Raw genomic sequence first — 20,204 nt, 5'->3', positions numbered from 1 at the left:
CCTAGAAGGGGCCGACTTAGTAAGTTTAAAATCAAGAGAATTTATTTAAATGTGTCTAAAATTGATACATCAAGAAATAACATAATTATGTCATTTAGAAATATGGAAGGATACACTGGAAGAGATAGAAGTAGTGTCTCTGGAGAATAGGCTGGAGAAAGCCTTGAAATACCACTGGGCTTTTAAAATTGTGTGCATTTTCATAAAAGTAAAAAGAAATTTTTAAATAATGAAAATCCATTTTTTTAATCTATTACAATAGCAAGGAGAACAATATAATGAGAGCATGGTGAGATGGACACTTGTATCAGTTGGGTGCTATCAGCTGTTTAAAAAAACTAAAAATCAACTGTGATGAGCTTAAACAAAGCATTTATTATCTCATATAATAAGTCTGGAAGTAGAATATATTTAGTGACTCAACCTTGTTATTAAAGGGACAAGGGCTTTTGCATCTTTCTACTTTGCCTGTTTATATAGTCATAAGATAGTCACTACAATTTTAGACTTTATGACCAGATAAGACAAGACTATCCAGCAAAGAAGAGGCACTGCCTTCCTTTTGCCCCTTTAATCTTTCCCAAAAGCCCCCAGCAGATTTCCCCTTCTGTTTCATTTGCCAAAATTGCATCACCTGCCATCCTTAAACCAGTTTCTGGCAACTGGTGGCAATGACAGCCATTTTATATGAGATGGTTGAGGACTGCCTCCCTGAGAAGCTGACATTTCCACAGAGTCCTGAAACCATGCATCTATGAGCAGGAAGAGTAGTTCAAGCAGAGAAATGGACCAAAGCCCAATGGCCCATTTCCTTTGCCTGAACATGATAGACATCTCTGGGAGGAAGGCAGGTATGACTCCTCTGCCATTCTCAGAGTCAGAGTGAAAGAAACCCAGCTTCCTTGCAATGCTAATTTTATTAGTTTGTATTATTATAAAATTAATAAGTAATCATCGAAGAAAAATTAGAAAAAATATATAAGCAAAAAAAGATCTCATCATTCAAAGACACATTATTAATCTCTTTGTATAATATTCTTCCAAATCCTTTTATATGCATATACATACATACAGATATATTTTAAGTAGTTTTGATAATAAACTTTTTAAAAAATAATAAACATTCTGTTTTAAAAGTCACCCTCAGGACTTTTGAGAAATAACTACAATAGCCTCAGTAACTATCAGTGTCTCACAAGATTAAGGTCTAGTGATTTCTTTTCTCTCTTCAGGTGCCAGAAATTATGGGAGTTATCTGTGCCCAGCTATCCTTAATCAGCCATCCTAGAGTCCGCCAACAAGTCATAACTACCGTGAGTTTGTTTCTCTCCAGGCCCAAGTACACAGATATAGTGATCAACCACCTTCTGTGTCATCCAGTACCATATGACAGGTAACAGAACCTGGTACATCCTCTGGATTAAATTGGGGTGTATGACACAGCTCTGAGTATTGTGGAAAATGGTTGCCTTCAAAAATCTAATGATATTCTTATAGACAAGATATAGGCAGATGCTTGCAATATAAATGAGAATATAATGCATAAACATAAGGAAACAACTCAACAAATTCAGAGTGAGGAACATCTTACAAGATTTGGGCTGAACTCTTCAAAAAAGTTAACGTCACAAAAGAAAAATGGTGCTGGGGACCACTGTTCCAGATAAAAAGACAGAGAGACATTACCAAATACAATAGGTGACTTTGATTAGATTCTGGTTGAGAAAGACTCAGAAAGAAAATGTCGAAAATGTTTAAATATAGACTCTATACTAAATTATTAAATTAATATTCTTAGGTGTGAAAAGATAATATGGTTATACAGAAGAATTTCCTTATTCTTAGTCGATAGATACTGAAGTATTTAGGGATGAATGTCATGATGTCCGCAATGCACTTGAGATTTAGCCAAAAAATAAGTATATAAGTATATATAAAAAAAATAGAATCATAGAGAAGAAGAAACAAGATGTTTTGTGTTTAGTTTGGTTTGGTTTGGTTTGGTTTTTGGTTTGGTTTGGTTTGGTTTGGTTTTTGGTTTGGTTTGGTTTGGTTTGGTTTTTGGTTTTCAGAGTTGGAGGCACCCAGGAAGTTCCAGGACATACCTTATGGGGGAGGCAGCGAGGCATTAGAAGAGGGCTCCAGCCCCCACCCCACTCCACCCCACCCATGCCCACCACTTTAACTAGAGCAAAACCTCTTTTATCTGCTTTATATATTGTGATTCTGGGTAATTATTGTATTTGAAGAAAAGATTTCTCAGCTTTAAACTGTTTGAAACCCACTTTCAGTGAACGGTTCTCACATGATATCTTGGTGTAGTGCTGATGTTTTCTCTAAGCTGAACTTATGCATTCTACTATTAAATCAAATAAAGGAGGACTTCTCATTGAGAGAAAAAATGAATTAATATAGATTTTTAAAAATATTCTTATTTTAATATATTTCTCTAATACATTGTTTTTAAATCTTTACTACTTGCTTCAGCTTAACTATACTAGATTCTTTTATAAAATATGTGATTTAGTACAGAATATCAAATATATCTATTTTAAGTATAAGTTTAGCATTATTTTATTGTGTTTATATTTGTACTAGCTCTTGGAAGACTTTGAGAACTACTGCTTTAGATCATATGAGAACATGGAACCTGTTAGAAAGGAAAATGAGTTAGGAAACTTCATTCTGATTATATTTTTAGTCATTTACCTGAAGTCCATTAGTTCGTTTATGTACAGATCGGGGTGACTGTTCTTAAAAGTCTGTTCAAAGCATCTGCTGTGTCCAGCGTGCTTTTAGGCACCAGGGAAGTAATGGAAAGGATAGGGACCCTGACTTCAAGCAGCACACAATCTGGTAGCAGACACAGATGAATAGCAGAGGATGCCAAAGCAAAATAAGTTCCACGGAGATCCTTAGGAGGGAACTCAATTAGATGAAGGCTTGGAGAAGGATTTCTGAAAGAAGGGCTGCCCCAAGCTGAGTTTTTAGTGTAAATTAGCCAATCAGATGGTGGCATGGGGGAGTGGAAGAGACTTCTAGACAGAAGAATAGCAAAAATAAATGCCAGGAATGTATGAAACAGTTTAATAGATGCTCATTCCCAAATGATGGGCAAAAAACAAAAACAACAACAAAAAAACCATGTCACATCTACAGAACCTGTATCACTGGAAGTGAGACTGTTCCATATTTTTAGCAAACTCTCCAAATGATTTTTTTCATATTAAAATCTATGAAGGTTTATAGGCCAATGTGCGTGTTTTCCTAATTCAAATGCATTCCCAGCACACTTAACAAATGTGCAGAACGAAAGCATTTGAAACACTTCTTTCCCAATAAATAGCTTCTCACAGTACTTCATTTACTCCCTCAGGAATGTAGAGGAAAAAAAACTAAAAGTAAGTAAATACAGGAATTTCTTAATTTCACCCCAGGAATGAATGTTGATAGTCTACAGTTACGAGCCTTTGCAGCATCCCGCATTGCCTTTCCGGCCTTCACTTTATCCGTCCTTTAGACATTTACTTTGTTTTATTCATAGATTAGAATGACCAGAGTAAGGAGTGAAATGTTGGAATAGCCCCTCAGTTTTTAGAGTGATTCTGATGCATATAGTTGGAAGACCACACTTTAAAAAAAACACTGACTCTAGCATACAAAGATACCTAGGTAGATTCCAAAAACAAAAGGATGGGTTAAAGGCATGAGTAACTCCCAATCTTCACCCCCCACACACACACCTTAATGCTCCCCAACAATGTTTATATAACTCTCAGGCTCCACCTTTGAGTCAATGGTAGAAGAGAATTTATTACATGCTGTTCTTCTTTAAGAAGAGATATCTTCTAAGGAGGATCAAAACTTTATTTCAGGGCTCGACCTTAGCCAAAATTTGAGGACCATATACTGGATTGAATAAATATATCTTTGAAAGCCTTCTGTGAGCCTGGCATTGTGCTAGGCCCTGAGGGATTCATAGAAGAAAAGCCAGACATAATCCCTGCCTTCGGAAGGAGCAGATAGACACACATCCAAAGAACTGACAATAGCATGTGTAAGATTGAGGCGATCTCTATAAATAAGAAATTTTTAAAGTGTTATGGGAACTTTCATGCGTGACATGATGAAGAAGCAGCAAAGCCTTCGTAGAAGAGATGACACTGGAGCTGGACCTGGAAGGATTTTGATGGGCAGAGAAGAGTTTCGGAATGGACCTTCCAGTTTAAGAATATGACATAAGCAAAGACGTAGGGTTTTCAGAGTCACTGTTGGTTTGGTAAAAGTGAATGGCCTGGGGTAGCTAAGGCACAGAGTATGTGATGAGGAAGTTGTGAGCCTGAAAATATAAGGATCAGTTTGTGAATGGTGTTGAAGTCCAAGCCAAAGCACTGGGAACGTGAGTTTATAAAACCTGGGAGTTACTGTTATGAAATTGGATGGTAAGTTTTTTGCTACTCTGAAGGACTAAAGTGAAAGAAAACCTCTTACAGATTGGATTCCAAACCAACTAGGATGATTGTGATCATGGTAGGCCTAAGATAAGCCATTCTCCTAAACCTTCCTATCTGGGATTTGTAGGTGTCTGGCTGAGTTGTGGAGAACTCTGGAGGTGGAGCTGCCCAGCACAACCTGGATTCTGTGGAGGCTCCTGAGAAAGCTGCAGAAATGCCATAATGTGCCCACCCAGGAGAAGATGGCCTATGTGGCTGTTGCTGTAAGCCATCATGCTCTGCCCTTCCAACTTTGGCTCATCATGCTCCCCTCTTGGGAGGACTGGCTGGACACTCCATCTAGAGAGTGTTCCTTTTGGTTCCTTTCAAAGTTTGCTTCTGTCACCAATTTAGAAATCTCCAGTGTGTCTCTACCAAGGAATTGACATGGAGGGAGTTGGGGAAAGTGAAGGAATTAGTTTGGTTTAATATGTTTTAAACATTCCTTCTCTCGTCCTTTAAAAAATCCGTATCATTGTAGTTAAGAATAACACAAACTCATGAAAAAAAATTTCAAATAATACAAAAGAGTATAAAATAGAGAGCAAAGGTCCTTTTTAAGCAGAGGTCGGCAAACCATTTCTGTAAAGGACCAGATGGTAAATATTTAAATAATGATTATACCATCTTCCTTAAAATGAAGTTTTTAGAAATGTTTATACATATATGACCTTTTTGAGTATGTATTTGGTATACTTCCCCACCCCCTTTTTTTTCTCTTTTAAATAGACTTTTTTAAAAAGCAGTTTTAAGTTCACAGCAAAATTAAGCAGAAAGTACGGAGTTCCTATAAACCTCCTGCCCGCTATGTGCACAGCCTTCCCGACTGCCCACATATACCTTTTTTACTTTATTTTCTTCCCTACCAGTTTACAGTTCAGCTTTTTCCTGCCTACATTATTTTTATACTTTTTTTTTTTAATCTTCCAAAATTATTTTGACATCTCTGTTCTGCTATTGTCTCTTCTCCTGTTCTCTCTGTTGTGGGATTATGCCTTTTTAAAAATTCCTATAATGTCATTTTATTGCAGTTTTAGGAGTTAGGGCAGAAAAAGTATATATTTAATTACGTTAGTCTCTAAAATTATGTATGTATATATATTAACTATAAGGATCATAGTACATATACTATTTGATGACTTGTTTTTCATTTAACAATGTATAAACTACTTTCCGTATCAATATCCAGGGTTTTCTGTTATCCTTTCCATGGCTGCATAGTAATTTATTTATTTTTAATTGCCATTTTAAAAATAGATAATACATGGTACAAAACTTACATTTATTTCATTATCAAGTTTTCTATTAATGAAAAAGTTTTCAAACTTTTACCATTAAAACGGTACTATAGCAAACTTAATCATGTAGACATAAATTTTGTTACACTCTACCTAACCAATTATTTTCTTAGGATAAAGTCCACTGAAGGGGAATTTCTAGGTCAAGGTATGGACTGATTTAAACTTCTAATAGTGTTTCCAGATGGTCTTCTAGAACATCGCCCTTCCACCAGTTGTATATGAGAATGCCCATTTACTCACACCCTCATCACACTGAGCATTACCAGGCTTCTCATTGTTGCCTAGCTCACAGATGAAAAAGTAACATATTTTAATTATAATTTCATCTACCTACCTATCTAAGGGTAAATAAAAAAGATAATTATAATTTCATTGTTGGTGAGGTTGACATTTATACATGTTTTTTAATTGTCTATTTATATGTCTTCTTTCTGACTTGTGTGCTCACGTCCTATATACCTGTGCATCTCAATTTTAATATGCACACAAATCACGATCATCTGAGCATCTAACTGAAATACAGATTCTGATGCAGAAGGTCTGGATGGGGCTTGCAATTCTTCATTTCTAACCTGCTCCCAGGTGAAGCCAGTGCTACTGGTGTGTGGCCCACACTTTGAGCAGCAGCCTTTATATTTTTTCTGAGATGTAAGAGCATTTTATATATTAAGAATATCGCATTATACAAATACCTTTCAGATTATTTGTCATCTAACTTTATTTATGATAAATTGCCCTAGTTTTATATGTGTATACAGTCAAATATATTAATAGTTTCCTTTATAGTTTACTTCTGGATTTCCGAAGTCCCCCTCAGCCTTTGGTAACTTTTAATGACCACTTCGCTCCTCTTCCTTTTTCCCCTCACTATCATGTCCCTACATTGAGTGCCACTCCTGTTCCGCCTATGGGATAGTGGAACGAGAAAGTATGTTCTGGCATAAGCAGAAGGAAAGCAACAGTGAGGATGAGGGCTGGCATGTTCAGCTCTGCTTGTGCCTTTTCCACCACAGGCGACAGATGCCCTTTATGAGGTGTTTGTGGGAAACAGACTCCGAGCGGCTACGTTCCGACTCTTTCCTCAGCTTCTCATGACACTACTCGTCCAGATTCACCACAGCATTGGCCTCACCATGTCTGATGTCGCCATCCCAAGTGGCCTGTACACAGAACAGGAAATGCCTTCAAAAGTTGCTACAATCACTCCTTTGTGGTACTGCCCATTGTGATTTTGTTGACTTTAACTAACATTTACTAAACACTGGGCACGGTAGTGGATACAAGGATGGCCAAGCTGTGATCCCAACTATGGGAGAGGTTCACAGTCTGCTATCCTCATGCGACATCAAGATGAAATGCCCAAGAATTATTCTGGGCTCTTGCTGGTTGTCCTTGGTTTTATTGGTGCCAAGGTAGATTAGACTATCCGGGTTCAGATGCCTTGCAAAATAATGTGTGATATTTTGCCAGCTCTTTCCTGATAAATCAAGTAGAGACAGAGACAAGCAAAACATCCTTAAATCCATCCCCTAAACCATACTGAACCATAATTGAACAATATCTCATTTCTGCGTTATTGCCTAGAGAGGTATCTTTAGTTCCCCATTAGGGTCTCAATAGACATTTCTTAGTGTTGCTGTGGCACATGGATTTCTTTCAGAGGAAATGCTGAAATGTGGAGTATTTAAGAACACCTGACTAAGAGTCAGGAGCACTGCGTTCTAATTCTCGTTCTTTAACTAGCTGTGTACCCTGGGCAAATTTCTATTATTCTTTGCCTCAATTTCCTTATCTGTATATGACATCAGACTAGGTGCTCTCCCAGGACCCTTCCAGCTTTAAGATTCCCTGATGTTATATCCAGGATACTAATTCAATAAGTAGTAAAAAAAAAAAAAAAAATGCAGTGAGGGTACATTGTATGGGGTATAAATGGTATCTAAATAAAGCTTTTTAAAAAAGCAGCGGTATCTGTTTACAATCTCATTATCATTTGTTTTATCATAGAATTCTTTCCAAATCCCAGGGAAACAAAATCTGGTTAGATTTCTTCATGCCTATATTTGTGTGAAGGCCCTTTCAAGTTATTAGAGCATTCAAAGTCTTTTGGGAAATCTAGAAAGAGAATTATGGTCCAGCAGTTACCAGTACATGCCCCTCCTCAGTGAGAGCCTGATGGTTGTGTACTGGAGTGATCTGTTCCATTCACCTGTACTGTTTTTGTTCGATTTAGCTTCTCCATACAGGCTACAAAGGCTCTCCTCTTCAGAACGTTGTGCTGGCAGGAATTCCACATCATGGAAAAAAATAAAGGATGGACCCTCCTGGCAGGAAAAGATTGCCATCTTCAGGGAGTATCTCTCCTTGCCAAGTAAGGCTTCCTTGCCATGCATAGCTGCTGTAAATCAGCTTTGTTTTAAAGTATTCTTTCCCTTTTTAGTCATCACAGACACCAGGGTTGGCTAATCTTCTCATTGTGGGGTGGGCAAAGACCTATAATGTCAGGCAGATTATTCAGAGGCCGTGTCCCTGCCATCCTCCTGTGCACCTGAAGCCAGGCAAACACTTCAGAGGGCCCCCAGCCTGAGAACAATGCTCCCTGTTTAGGAGCATTTCTAAGAGTTGTTCTGTTGGTGTTCTGTTTTACAGTGCATTGCTGGAAAAAAATCGCCTCCTTGCTCATAAGGTTATGTACTTGTTAGTCCCTCTTCTTAACCGAGGGAACGATAAACATAAACTCACATCTGCAGGCTTTTTTGTGGAGGTAAGACTCATTATTTAGAAGCTGGATTCAGGAAGCCTATAAAGCAGAGTTACCTGTCTTTCTAGACCCTATCTGATTCAGTGAGAAGCTGGGATCCATTTCGGATGTGGGATTAAAATAGTTTCAAGTTCAAGCTTATTGAAATTCTTCTTTCCACATATTCATTATTTAGCATTCCTTATGTTCCTACGGTATAAGCAATCACCCTGAATGTATGTGCTGTATAGTGGAGGTTTCAAAGGGAAATATATAATTTGGAGTTGGTGGGAAAGTGGCTCCTTTCATGAAAAAAGGCTTAAGAGTAACTTCTTTGGCTGATTTCTGGGTTCTTTCAGCTTCTCCAGAGTCCAGTGGCTAGGAGACTACCCAGCATATACTCAATTGTCCGCTTGACAGATTGGCTACAACATGGAAATAATCTCTTTAGAATCCTTGCCCTGAGGGGACTGCACTATCTTGTCAAACATCGGAAGATGGTAGGAGGGGCCCCCAGACCACTGATTCTTAAGTCATAAATAAAATGCACCCCAGAAAGATATCCAAGAAACTGGTAACAGCTGAGGAGGAAAGTTGGGTGGCCTGAGCGGAGGAGTGGGTTGGGAGTACATCTCCTTGTACCATTTGAATTTTATACCTAAGAAATATGTAAGTCCAGACTGTTAAACATTTAATGAAATTTAAAAAATAAAAGTCCAAGTCACACACATTCATAATATTTGAAACCTGCAGTCTGTGTAGGAGGTACCCTCATTATCACAAACTGTCTTTTTATGCCTCGTACCATGTTGCCTTATCTAAGACAAGAGTCATTGACATTCATGTCGAAAGCTTATTTTCCACAGGCCTAGCCAGAAACTAAGCCTGGGTCAGAAGAGAAGATTAAATTAGGAGGAAAACAAACAAACTTCAGTTCTATTTCTTTTATTTAAAAAAAATGTTCTGGTTGATTACCTACATCAATATTGGTTGGCTTATTCTATTTACTTTTTACATGTATGTTTTAAACTTTAAACCCCTGAGATTGTACTTTTTGGGGGGTTTCAAAAGAGCAGAATCCCAATGGGAAAGACCCTTAAGCGTCCTTAGTCATTTTCTGCTTGAATTCCTATAAGGAATCTTTGAGGCTCTGTTTGAACATCTTCCATGCTGGGAAACTCACTATGACTCGAGCTAGCCATTCCACTTTCCCTCATTGTTAGGAAAGCAGTTGCTTAAATTAAGCCCAAGTCCATATAGCTAGACCAATGTCACCTAGTCTCAACCTCACCCTGCTCTCTTCTCTACATATCAGTCCTGGAAGAGGGCAATCATACCCTCTTCACTTCTGTGTCCTTGACTAGCCAATGCCAGCAAAAATTCAACAAACGCTAGGTACTGAGTAAAGGCGGGGAGCCCTACTTTGGTACCAGATGAAGTGCTCTCAGGAGAGGTTGTGATGCACTCCCTTTGGGCTCACAGAGGGAAGACATCAAGAAGCTGTTGCCGAACATCTTAGACCTCTTATGTGAAACAGATGAGAAGATCGTTTTGTTGGCCATCCAGATCCTCCTGCAGCTTGTTAGGACAATAGACGTCACCACCCTGACTGCCATGATGAGGACCCTGTTCTCCTTGTTTGATGATGTAAGACAGTGAGAGAGGAGAGACTGTCCTAGGGGGAGGGTAATGGCATAACAGCAAATAGAGGTTGGAATAGTAATAAATACACTCTATTTTATACAGTGCTTTATATACTCAGAGCACTTTCAAATCTCTCCTAAGACCCTTCCAGATAACCTGTGGTGTTGGTAGGGCTGGTATTATTGTTTTTCAGATTAAAAAAAAAAAACAACCTGAGACATAGAGACTTGCCAAGGTACTCCCCTGCTTCATGGAATGAGGACAGAGCTTTTATAAGAAAAGACATTATCTTTCCTTTCAAGGATGATTGGGACTGGGTCGAGATGGTAGACAATACATACGTTCCCATCCCAAATTGCAAAGATTTTCCAAAAAAGAAATACATGAAGCACAATGAACCACGTCCTTGGAGGAGTCAAATATACCAAGACTGGGATTTTGAATTTCAACAAAACAGCCTTGTGAATGGTTAATACCAGTATCAGGCACAAGATGTGATGTCTACAGGTGGGACTGTGCCCCTATCTCACAGTGAGAGAACAAGTAGTACAAAGTGGCGAGGCTTGCTATTTCCACATATGTTTAGTTTCTTACCTTCAGCTACCTACAGCTGAATAGCCTCATAGCAGGACTGGCATTTCAACCAACTAACGCTTTTATAAATTAAGCATGAACAGTTTCAGTGAGTTGCTTCCCGTTGGATGTTCCCTTCATAGGTGAGACCTGATGTTCAGCATTTCTCCATGACCCTCTTTGGAGCCGCCATCAAGTCTGTGAAATACACAGATAAAAAACGGGTAGAGAACCAAGTCCTGGACAGCTTGATTCCACTACTTCTATATTCTCAGGATGAAAATGATGCAGTAGCCAAGGTAATGCCTACTATCAACTTATTTCTGAATTTTACTTCAAAACCAAAGCCAAATCTGCAAATAAGAGTTCATATCTTTGAGGGAGGAGACTTTGTGGTACCATCTTTATTCATTATTGCCACTGGTACAGTCTGCCTTTCAATTATTTTGCCTAAGTGAATTGTGCAAAAATCTTACTCTTTCTATATAGCAAATTACGGCTCTTTGTGGTTAAGAACGAATGTATTATACCCTTTGAAGCTCCACCCCAACATTCAGCCTAGATGGGAGCCCTAGATACAGTGTCCAATTCAACAAACTCTTTTTGTTAATGACAATGATAATATTCTCTTATCTTTCTTCTTTCATTCAAGAACTGCCTCATGACTTTAAGACAAAAAGACTTGTATTGAGATTAAGTCAGAAATAGTAGCTTCTCTGATAACCTAGAGAAGCCTTTACTACCTCTCCTAAATCTTCCAGGAGTTTCTGCCGTAAGATTTGTGGGTGGGATGTCATCATCTTTTTGTACTGTCTGAAGCCTGTCTGTTCCAAGGTGCTAACTGTAACCACCAGTTACAGCAAACCAGAGAAGTAGGTTTGGGCTTCAAAGATTCTGGAAAAATGCTGAAATTCTTACCTAACTGTGCTCCTTCTTACAGAAACAAAAGCAGGTTCAGAAACAGGATTTAAGATTACGATGGACCTTGGCACTTTGTTATGGGGGAAGTTTTATAGCCTCGTAGCCATAAATATGAAATATTTCAGACCCCAATAAAGTATGGAGCAGAGCTTCCCAACCAGATATATTTCAGATATGTGGAGGTATTGACAGCCACCACCAACTCGCCCCACCAGCCTTTGGCAGTCAGACAAGGCAAGCAGCCGAGGCTCTGGGCTTTTTTTCCTTCACACCTTCAATAACATCTAGCCACTTCTTCAAGGCTCCTCTGAGGGTTTCCTAAGCAGAGAGGAGAGATCTAATGTTCACCATGTTGAGAATCACTGACACGAAAGACATCATAAACACCCACATATCTGCCACCCACTCTAAAAAATAAAACAAGAATTAATCATGCACCTATTCCCAATCAAATTCCCCTAAGGATTATTATCCTAAATTTTGTTTTTATCATTTCTGTGGTAATATTTTCTATGTTTTAAAATCTTGTATGTTCTCCAAAGCTTGGATGGGAGACCACCTAGGAAGACCAGGTGCTGTAGGCATAAAAAATTTTTAAACATAAATGATTGTAAGCTGACAAGTTCCTCGCAACCTGCGAGGTCAACCAAGGGTTGCTTTGCCTAAAAATAAACAAACTAACCAAAAAAACAAGATAACACAAAAAAAGTATGTAAAAAACTTTATGTGTTGTATCACTTATAAACTTTATTATTTAACGTTATAAGATTTATCTATGTTGTATAGCTCTAGTTCATTTATTTTCACTGCCATATAGGGTTCTACCATATGAATATCCTACAACTTGTCCCATTTTCCCATTCCTAGACATTTAGATTGTTTTCAGTTTTTCATTATTACAACAATGAGCATTCTTGTGCAAATTTCTTTGTGTACATGTGTGAGAGTTTCTTGAGGGCATAAACCCAGATGTGGAATATCAGGGTACCTTTAATTTTATTAGATATTTACAAGCTACCAAACAAAGTAGCTGAACTAATTTGTATGCCCATCAATCCCCAAAGGAATTTCAATGGCCCAAATATCTAGTGGACCTGGAACAATATACTTACTTGGAGATTCATCAGAGGTGTTATATGGTGCATGGGAAGCATTCTGAGAGTAATGCATAAAGAAGAGGCCTACTTGCTAAATTTTGCTCTAGTGTTTGAATCAGAAAAGGATCTATACTCTCCAGAGTTCCTTCCAAGCCAGAGATTCCACGAGGACTGTGAGAAGAGGAACTACACTTCCCTGTGTAGAGTGACAGAAAAATAACATAGGAGCAGCAAATGGGCATAGCATCCCTACCTCCGGTCTGGGTATTACACTTTTACCCTAGACCAGTGGTTTCTGCATCCTCTCCAGAAACCCACAGGTTTTATGAGTCCCCTTTAGGGACTGTTTGGGAGGGAAAGTTGATGGAGGTCAGGACTCTGGTTCCTTTCTACCCTTCCCTTCACTCAACCACGATAATTCTGAGTATATCAACTTTTCATATTGGACTTTAATATCAGTTTTATTTGAGAAAGGTTGCCTCAGCTAAAAAATGTTTGAAAATATTGATCTCTGATCATCTTTTTCACAGGCGAGCAGGCGAGTCCTAACTATATGTACCCAGTTCCTGAAGTGGAGGCTGCCCCATGAAGTGTACTACAAAGGCCCCTGGTACAGCAACCCTAGTGAAGTTGGAACAATCTGCAAATTCTTTGTACGTGAGAAATAATGGCTTTGTTAATTATTTAATATGCTGAATTTTTTTCAGATGTAGTTTTTAATCAGCAGTTGATATCTATGAACTGTTTTGTACTGTGAATCTATAGTTTCCTCCCGAGTCACAAATACACTTTCTGTTACTATCCTTCCTCACGGAAAAGACTGGTAAATTCTTGGGACCCCCACTATCCTGGGCCAGTCTACAGGGTCAAACTGATAGTACATACTCAAATAACTACTTGTGGAGTGAACTGAAATGAAGTTATGTGTTGCCTTTACAATGATCTCTATCCTTTCCTTAGATATAGTGGATTGTTTCACTCTTTATCGGCACATGGTCAGGGAGCCCCAAGCAAGGGCTGACATGCTGTTGTAGGCCATGTAGCCTGATGGCAGTTTCTTGCAAACTTGATAAAGTCTACTGTGGCCAATCTTAGGGACAGGCTTGAGCCAGAACAGCCTCAGAAAGTCCACATATTTTTTTTCTAAACAACCAACTCTAGAACCACTGGGATCCTACAATGAAGACCCTAGGACTGACTATTCCTGGGGCTCTTCCATGTCTATAGCCTGTTTAGGTCCCAGTATGGGCTCCTCTGATCAGACTTTGAGGGCTAGAAAGCCCTACTGTAAACTCGTGTCAGGCTTTCCAATAGGGATTATCTCTGACATGCAGCCAAACCTATAAGTGATGGACTGATGACAGTATTGGTAGCAGGAAATTCAGTGCTCTCGGTGGATAAGACTACAGATTATCCACATTAAATCATAAGTCATATGAGAGCAAATTCCTATTCTCCTCTTATCCCTGAGGTGCCTATCCTTATAAGAGATCCACTGAGAGGTGGATTCATTTACCTAGTAAGCATAGCACATCCAGTGTGCACCAGGCCGTGGAGAACACAGAAACATGCCAAGGATTAAAACTTCCTAAGGGGAGTTTGTAAGCTAGTAAAGGAGAGAAAACCTCTGTGAACATTAAATAGAAACTCAAGATAGAAAACGATATGTGCCAAGAGAGGAGTATCTGCAAAATGCTCAGAGCAGGGTTAGATCAGGAAGGCAAGAGCTGCCAGGGAAGAACTCAGGGAGACTCATGGCTGAGCTTAGAGAACAGAGAAGACTTAGGTATAGAGAAATGAAGATGGATTTGAAGCCTTTATAGGCACAATATGCGACATAAGTGGGTGTGAGCAAGGTGTGTTTAGAAGATTTAACTCGTCTAAGGGACTGTTGTGGTGTAATATTCATTAAGCAACTGTAATTATTTCAAACATTCAACTATATATGTATATCTGACATAGTCTCTGATTCTGGAAACTATAGTGAGGCTGATAAAAATAGCGCTGCTACTTCGCTCCTTTATACTCTTACTTTTCCCCCCCGCTTAGGGAAAAAAACTTACAGGGAAAGTGGACATCCTAGCCCAAACAATGATGTTCTCCAGGAATGCAAAACTTCCTATCAGAAGAGCAGCAGTCTTATGTATAGGTACAAAGAAAACTCTTTCATTTCTACAGTCACTTCTATCCTCTTCTTTCCCAAATTATGTTGTCAAGTATCCTCATTCTTTATGAAGGTGACCTTGGAAGTACTTCTTTGGACAAAGGGGCTATGTTATCTATAGGTAACTATCGAGCACGTGTAAATTCAGTGTTTAGAATCTAATTATCAAAAAGCCAATTCTGCTAGCTGCTTAGACCCAAAACCAGATCACAGACTCACTGACTTTGTTCTACATTTAGGGCTCTTTTCAAAGTACATGGATCACAGTGAGCTCAAGATAAAGGGTATTGACTGGATAGAGGACGGTAAGTGATAAAATACTTGAGTTTGGGGTGCCCCATACTTTGGAAGGTATCTGAGGCAGTGACTATAGGCAGGCTCTGTGGCAGAGCTGAGACTCTGGGGACCAGAAAGCCTGACTTTTGTGCTAAGTGGAAGCCCTTGGAGACTTTGGCTGAGTGACAGGCTCATCCCAATTCAATTAAGAAAAAACATGACCCTGTTTGTCTGGAAACCAGCTTTGATGAATTGTCTAAGGGACAGTTCCTGAACTTGTCTGTTAGGAAGTAAGACACTACCCAAAAATACTATCTCAGTAAATAATGATGACACCTCACTAGTACCCCAGAGATGACTGCTGCACTATTTTTTATAAATGGTTGTCCTGTAATGTGGTAAGACTTAATAATAGAAACGTTTTATAGTGATATAAAGCAACCATCATGCAAATGGTTTTCTGAATTGTCAGTGAGTGAAATTTTTTAGAATTGTGCATCTTTGAGGATTTAGTACTCAAAGAATTACTTATTCCCACTTAAGAAATAGTCCTACAATTTAAAAATGCCATGAAATGCTAAGTCTCACAATCCAAAATCATGTACTTTGAGAACCAAATTAAAATCCTGAATAAGTCACTGCTGTTAAAATAAAAATATATAACTGATAAAATAGCCTGAGGCTAAAGCTTATTTAAGAAAAATCATGCTACTTTTCTCTAAGCTCTCCTACTTCCCCACAGATATCAGAAGCAAAAAAAAGAAAAAAAGAAAAAGAAAAAGTCATATAGATTATTTTATTCTATGAGGTAGGATTCTACATGGTTGATTCTATTCAATTAAAAGGAAATTATTTTCTAATTTAAAACACCGGGGAACCAAAGTTCCTTTTCTATTTTAAAGTTATCTATATAGAAGATCTAGAATATGTATATAAGTTGTATACATATATATTAGAAGGAACCATATAAAATTCCCATTTTGTAGGGCAAAAACAGGCAAATACCAGCAATCTCATGTGGTTCAACCTAATGGAATAATCCTACCTCTCTTTTCCCTACAATGACTATTCTGATTTAGAAATAGGGTAGTAACACCCAAGCACTCTTCTTTGAACAGTTTATGTTATTTTTCCATAGGCAGCTTTAAGCAAATTTAAACAAAAATAACAAAATTTAAAATATCAATTTAAATTACTTTCATGACAAAATAGATTTCAATTCCTTTGGATTCCAAAATTGATACCTGCTCTCTCATGTATTCTATGGAACATGAAGACAGATCATAATACTTGAATTGAAAGAAACTAAACACTAGTCAAGTATTCCATTTTGAAAATAAACAGGATTAATTTAAAGGCTAAAATGCTACTTAAGAAATAAAAAGCTCCTATGGGGGGAGGGGGGAGGTAAATGGGATAAAAGAGGTCAAATAAGTGGTGACAGAAAGAAATCTAACACTTGAAACTTACTGAATTTCGTTAACCAATGTCACCATAATAAAAAGGAAGGAAGGAAGGAAGGAAGGAAGGAAGGAAAGAAGGAAGGAAGGAAGGAAGGAAGGAAGGAAGGAAGGGAAAGAAAAAGAAAGAAAGGGCGAGCTCCAAACTATGAAGAGGTCCTGAGCATTTTTTAGACCTTGGAGAATTAGAAATTAAGAAGAGAGCTTTTTTAAATATGATACAAACACAGGTCCATGATGTAAAAAGAATGATAGATTTATCTATGTAAAAAATTTAAAAACCAACTTTGAAGAAAATGTAATAGACAAAATGAAAATATAAACAATAATGTGAGGGGATGTATTTGCAATATGATAAAGGGTTACTATCCTTTAAAAATATCAGTACTTTCCAGTTTTTGTTCTGAACTATCTTTTAATACATTTATGTAGAAACTTCCCTGGAGGAAAGTGATAGTTTCTCCCTCTGAAGCAGCAAGAAGTTTTGCTTACTATGCAGCATAATAAAGATAATGTCTTTCTCCAGAGAAAAGGAAAAGATTTCCTTGCAGCCCATTATAAAAGATTTGGGTTTCCCAAGCAGAAGATCTTTGGCTATGACATAAACCTACTGCATGTACAGTATCTAGCTAAACTGTTCCTCGCCACCTCTGTGGCACTTGGGGAACCAATGCAGTCATGATGCACATGCATCTTGGTGTGCTGTAACAGTGTCCTATATCTCTGACCCAGGAGTCTTGTATCTTCTTTCGGAATCCATGACAATATGGCATGATACCTAGTTAGCTTGTAAAAGGGGTAAAATCTTGGACCCTTCCAAGTTCTTGAAAAAAATTAGACAATTAGATGGAGAATTTCAGCAGAAAGCTGGAAACTATTATCAAAACAGAAATCTTAGAACTGGAAATATAGTAACTGAAACTGAGAACTCAATAAATGGGTTCAAGATCAAAGTAGACACAGCTAAAGAGAAGATTAGTAAACTAAAAGATACATAAACAGAAAATAGCCAGAATGATGCTTGACAGAAAGAGATGAAAAATACAAATACAACTGAAGCTGTATGCACATCTATTTACAATTCGATTACTCTGCCCATTCTAAAAGTAACAATTTTTGAATTATGTCTTTATACATTTACTACAAGTATATATATGTACATGTATCTTTGTATGTGTACCAAACAACATAGAACACCATTTGTACTTTTAAAAACTTTATATAAATTATATTATTATGTGCTTACATTTTGGCTTAATATTTGAATCCTATAAAAAGCTCATTTTACTAAAAAAAAAATAATAAAAAATCAGTACTTTCTCAGAAGAAAATTGGTAAACAATATGAATAAGCAATTCATAAAAGACAAACTGGCCAATAAATATATGAAAAATATTCAATATTACTAGTAATCAAAAGTTTGCAAAACAAAACCATGATGAGATACCATATATGTTTTTCTGTCAAAATGGCAAAGATTACTAATTAACATTGATATGTTAAGAGGAAACTGACATTGTATGCTGGTATGAACATAAATTGATACAGCTTTTTTATAGGGAAGTTTGGAATGTGTATCAAAACCCTTTAAATTAACATATACTTGGACTTACAAATCCCACTTCTATGAATTTAATCTATAAAAATAAGCAGAAATCATTACAATGTGAATCCTTTCCACCCTGTCCCCCTACTTTTCATTTTAGTGTTACTTAAAATAGCAAAAATGGGAAACATCCAAGATTAGAAACAAAAAAATTAGTTGAATAACTTATAACATATCCAGATTGTAGAATTGTATGTAGCCATGAAAAATATTATAGGAAAAAAGAATAATGATTTAAGAGTAACCTTTAGGACCAACATAGGAACTCAGACATTAACATTATTAAACAAAGCTTAGCAGATCCAGGTAATTTGATTTTATGTAGACTACCTGGCGGTGTGATTACTATAAAGGAGTAAAATATTTGGCAACTCAGAAACGAGTAAGTTTTAGATCAAAATTGGAATTGATCTACAAGTGTACAAACTTTCAGACAGCGGCTTAGAAAAAGTTAGCCCTTCATCTTGACTGCTGTAAGGATTTCGGCTATTTAATGTCTGGACCTGTGATCATTTCCATCCATCTTCACCTCCAACCTGGGTTTTCTTGCCACTTAGATCTGAAAGATCTGCTGAATGACCCCGAGCCCTCTCTGCGCATCGTTGCCTCCCAGGCTCTGTTCCGAGTCCAGAAGGTGGGGGCTGAGCCAGATCCCAGGCAGACATTTTACAGGTTGTGGAAGCTTATGGGTTGTCTTCCTACCTAGAAATGCAAGGCAAGCAACATCAGGTAAAAACTAATCCTTTCAGAAACCAAAGAGGCATCTAGTGCTCCATTTTTTTTTTTCAGACTTAAAACAATGCCAGCATGAAGCTACCACTACCCATAAAATCATCTCAGAACATGTATATATATACATTGTTGTCAAAACCTTGAAGGAATTAGAATATGTAAGGGAGAGCAGCTCTTGGTTTAAATTGGCAGAAATAGTGAAAATCTACTGAGTTTTTGAGGCATACCAGACATTCATAAAGTTCTAGTTTGATAAAGATAACTAAAACGGCTTCAAAAGAGAGTCTAAATGTTAATGTTGCAATGTTTGTATTACTGGCTTTTCTGTCAAGGCCTAGTCTACTTGTCAACAATCTCAAGAATAAAGTAACAACCAGTTTTCGTATTTTGTTATTGATAAATTTTTAAAAATTCTTTATGGCCTTTCTCCTTCCTTTCTCTTTCCCTTTCCCTTAAAAACCTTCGAGCGAGAAAAAACTTCTGATGTGTTGTAATGCTAAATCTATCCCAATATATGTGAGGTTTCCACTCCTTACTCCCCCTTTTACCTTGTTCTAATCCCCTCTCCTACAACTGCCATCAGATCCTTCAATGTTTCTAGGATGGGAACTATTATCTGTTGAGTACTTACTGTCTGCTTTAAGTAGAGATGCAGAAAATTTTCTTACAAGCAGAAATTTTCTGAGAAAAGAGATTAATTTGTACTGGGTGAATACTTTGATAAGATGCATGTAAAAGTGTGGGAAACCCCCAAGGTGCGTGCTAGATTAATTAGAAATGGTCACTATTGGTCTAATTCCCAGACATTTTTTTTTTTTTTTGGTTGAGGAACATAAGTGAAAAGCCAGAGCTCAACTATTTAGGCCAACGGAGAGGCCTCTTGAAGGTGATGTGGGAAAAGTGAAAGGAAATGAGGCAACTGACACATGAAGAATAGACACGTCCAATGGTGACTTGCATTAAGTTTTTGTTTTAAAGTGAATAATGTGAATTCTTACCACCCAGTCCCCCTACCTTTCACCTCATCCCTCTGCTGAGACGTCGTAGGAACAAATTCCTCCATGATTCATGGTGGGTTGGATGTTTTGAGGGTTGTGACAGTATGTCAAGTATGGCTTCAAGAGGATAGGATCCCTGCCCAAGAGAGGTATTCACATTTGAGCCTACCGGTCAGGAGATTGAACTGAAATGCAGGCC

At 37.7% G+C, this 20,204-nt stretch overlaps 1 protein-coding gene across 1 annotated transcript in view; it reads left to right on the top strand.

Annotated features, from left to right (window-relative positions):
* Positions 1 to 20,204, top strand: part of MROH8 (maestro heat like repeat family member 8) — a 49,247-nt gene that overhangs the window by 20,129 nt on the left and 8,914 nt on the right. Inside the window, exons 10-17 of the mRNA XM_023534449.1 lie at positions 4,582 to 4,717; positions 6,808 to 7,007; positions 8,028 to 8,165; positions 8,444 to 8,558; positions 10,017 to 10,181; positions 10,895 to 11,050; positions 13,300 to 13,426; positions 15,173 to 15,238. Of these exons, the coding sequence (XP_023390217.1) occupies positions 4,582 to 4,717; positions 6,808 to 7,007; positions 8,028 to 8,165; positions 8,444 to 8,558; positions 10,017 to 10,181; positions 10,895 to 11,050; positions 13,300 to 13,426; positions 15,173 to 15,238 (1,103 nt within the window). The remainder of the gene's footprint in view (positions 1 to 4,581; positions 4,718 to 6,807; positions 7,008 to 8,027; positions 8,166 to 8,443; positions 8,559 to 10,016; positions 10,182 to 10,894; positions 11,051 to 13,299; positions 13,427 to 15,172; positions 15,239 to 20,204) is intronic.

The sequence above is a fragment of the Pteropus vampyrus genome, unplaced genomic scaffold, assembly GCF_000151845.1.
Source record: "Pteropus vampyrus isolate Shadow unplaced genomic scaffold, Pvam_2.0 Scaffold125, whole genome shotgun sequence".
In the NCBI taxonomy this organism is placed as follows: Eukaryota; Metazoa; Chordata; class Mammalia; order Chiroptera; family Pteropodidae; genus Pteropus; species Pteropus vampyrus.
The sequence above is the reverse complement of the archived record's forward strand: the minus strand, read 5'-3'. Positions and strand labels throughout refer to the sequence as shown.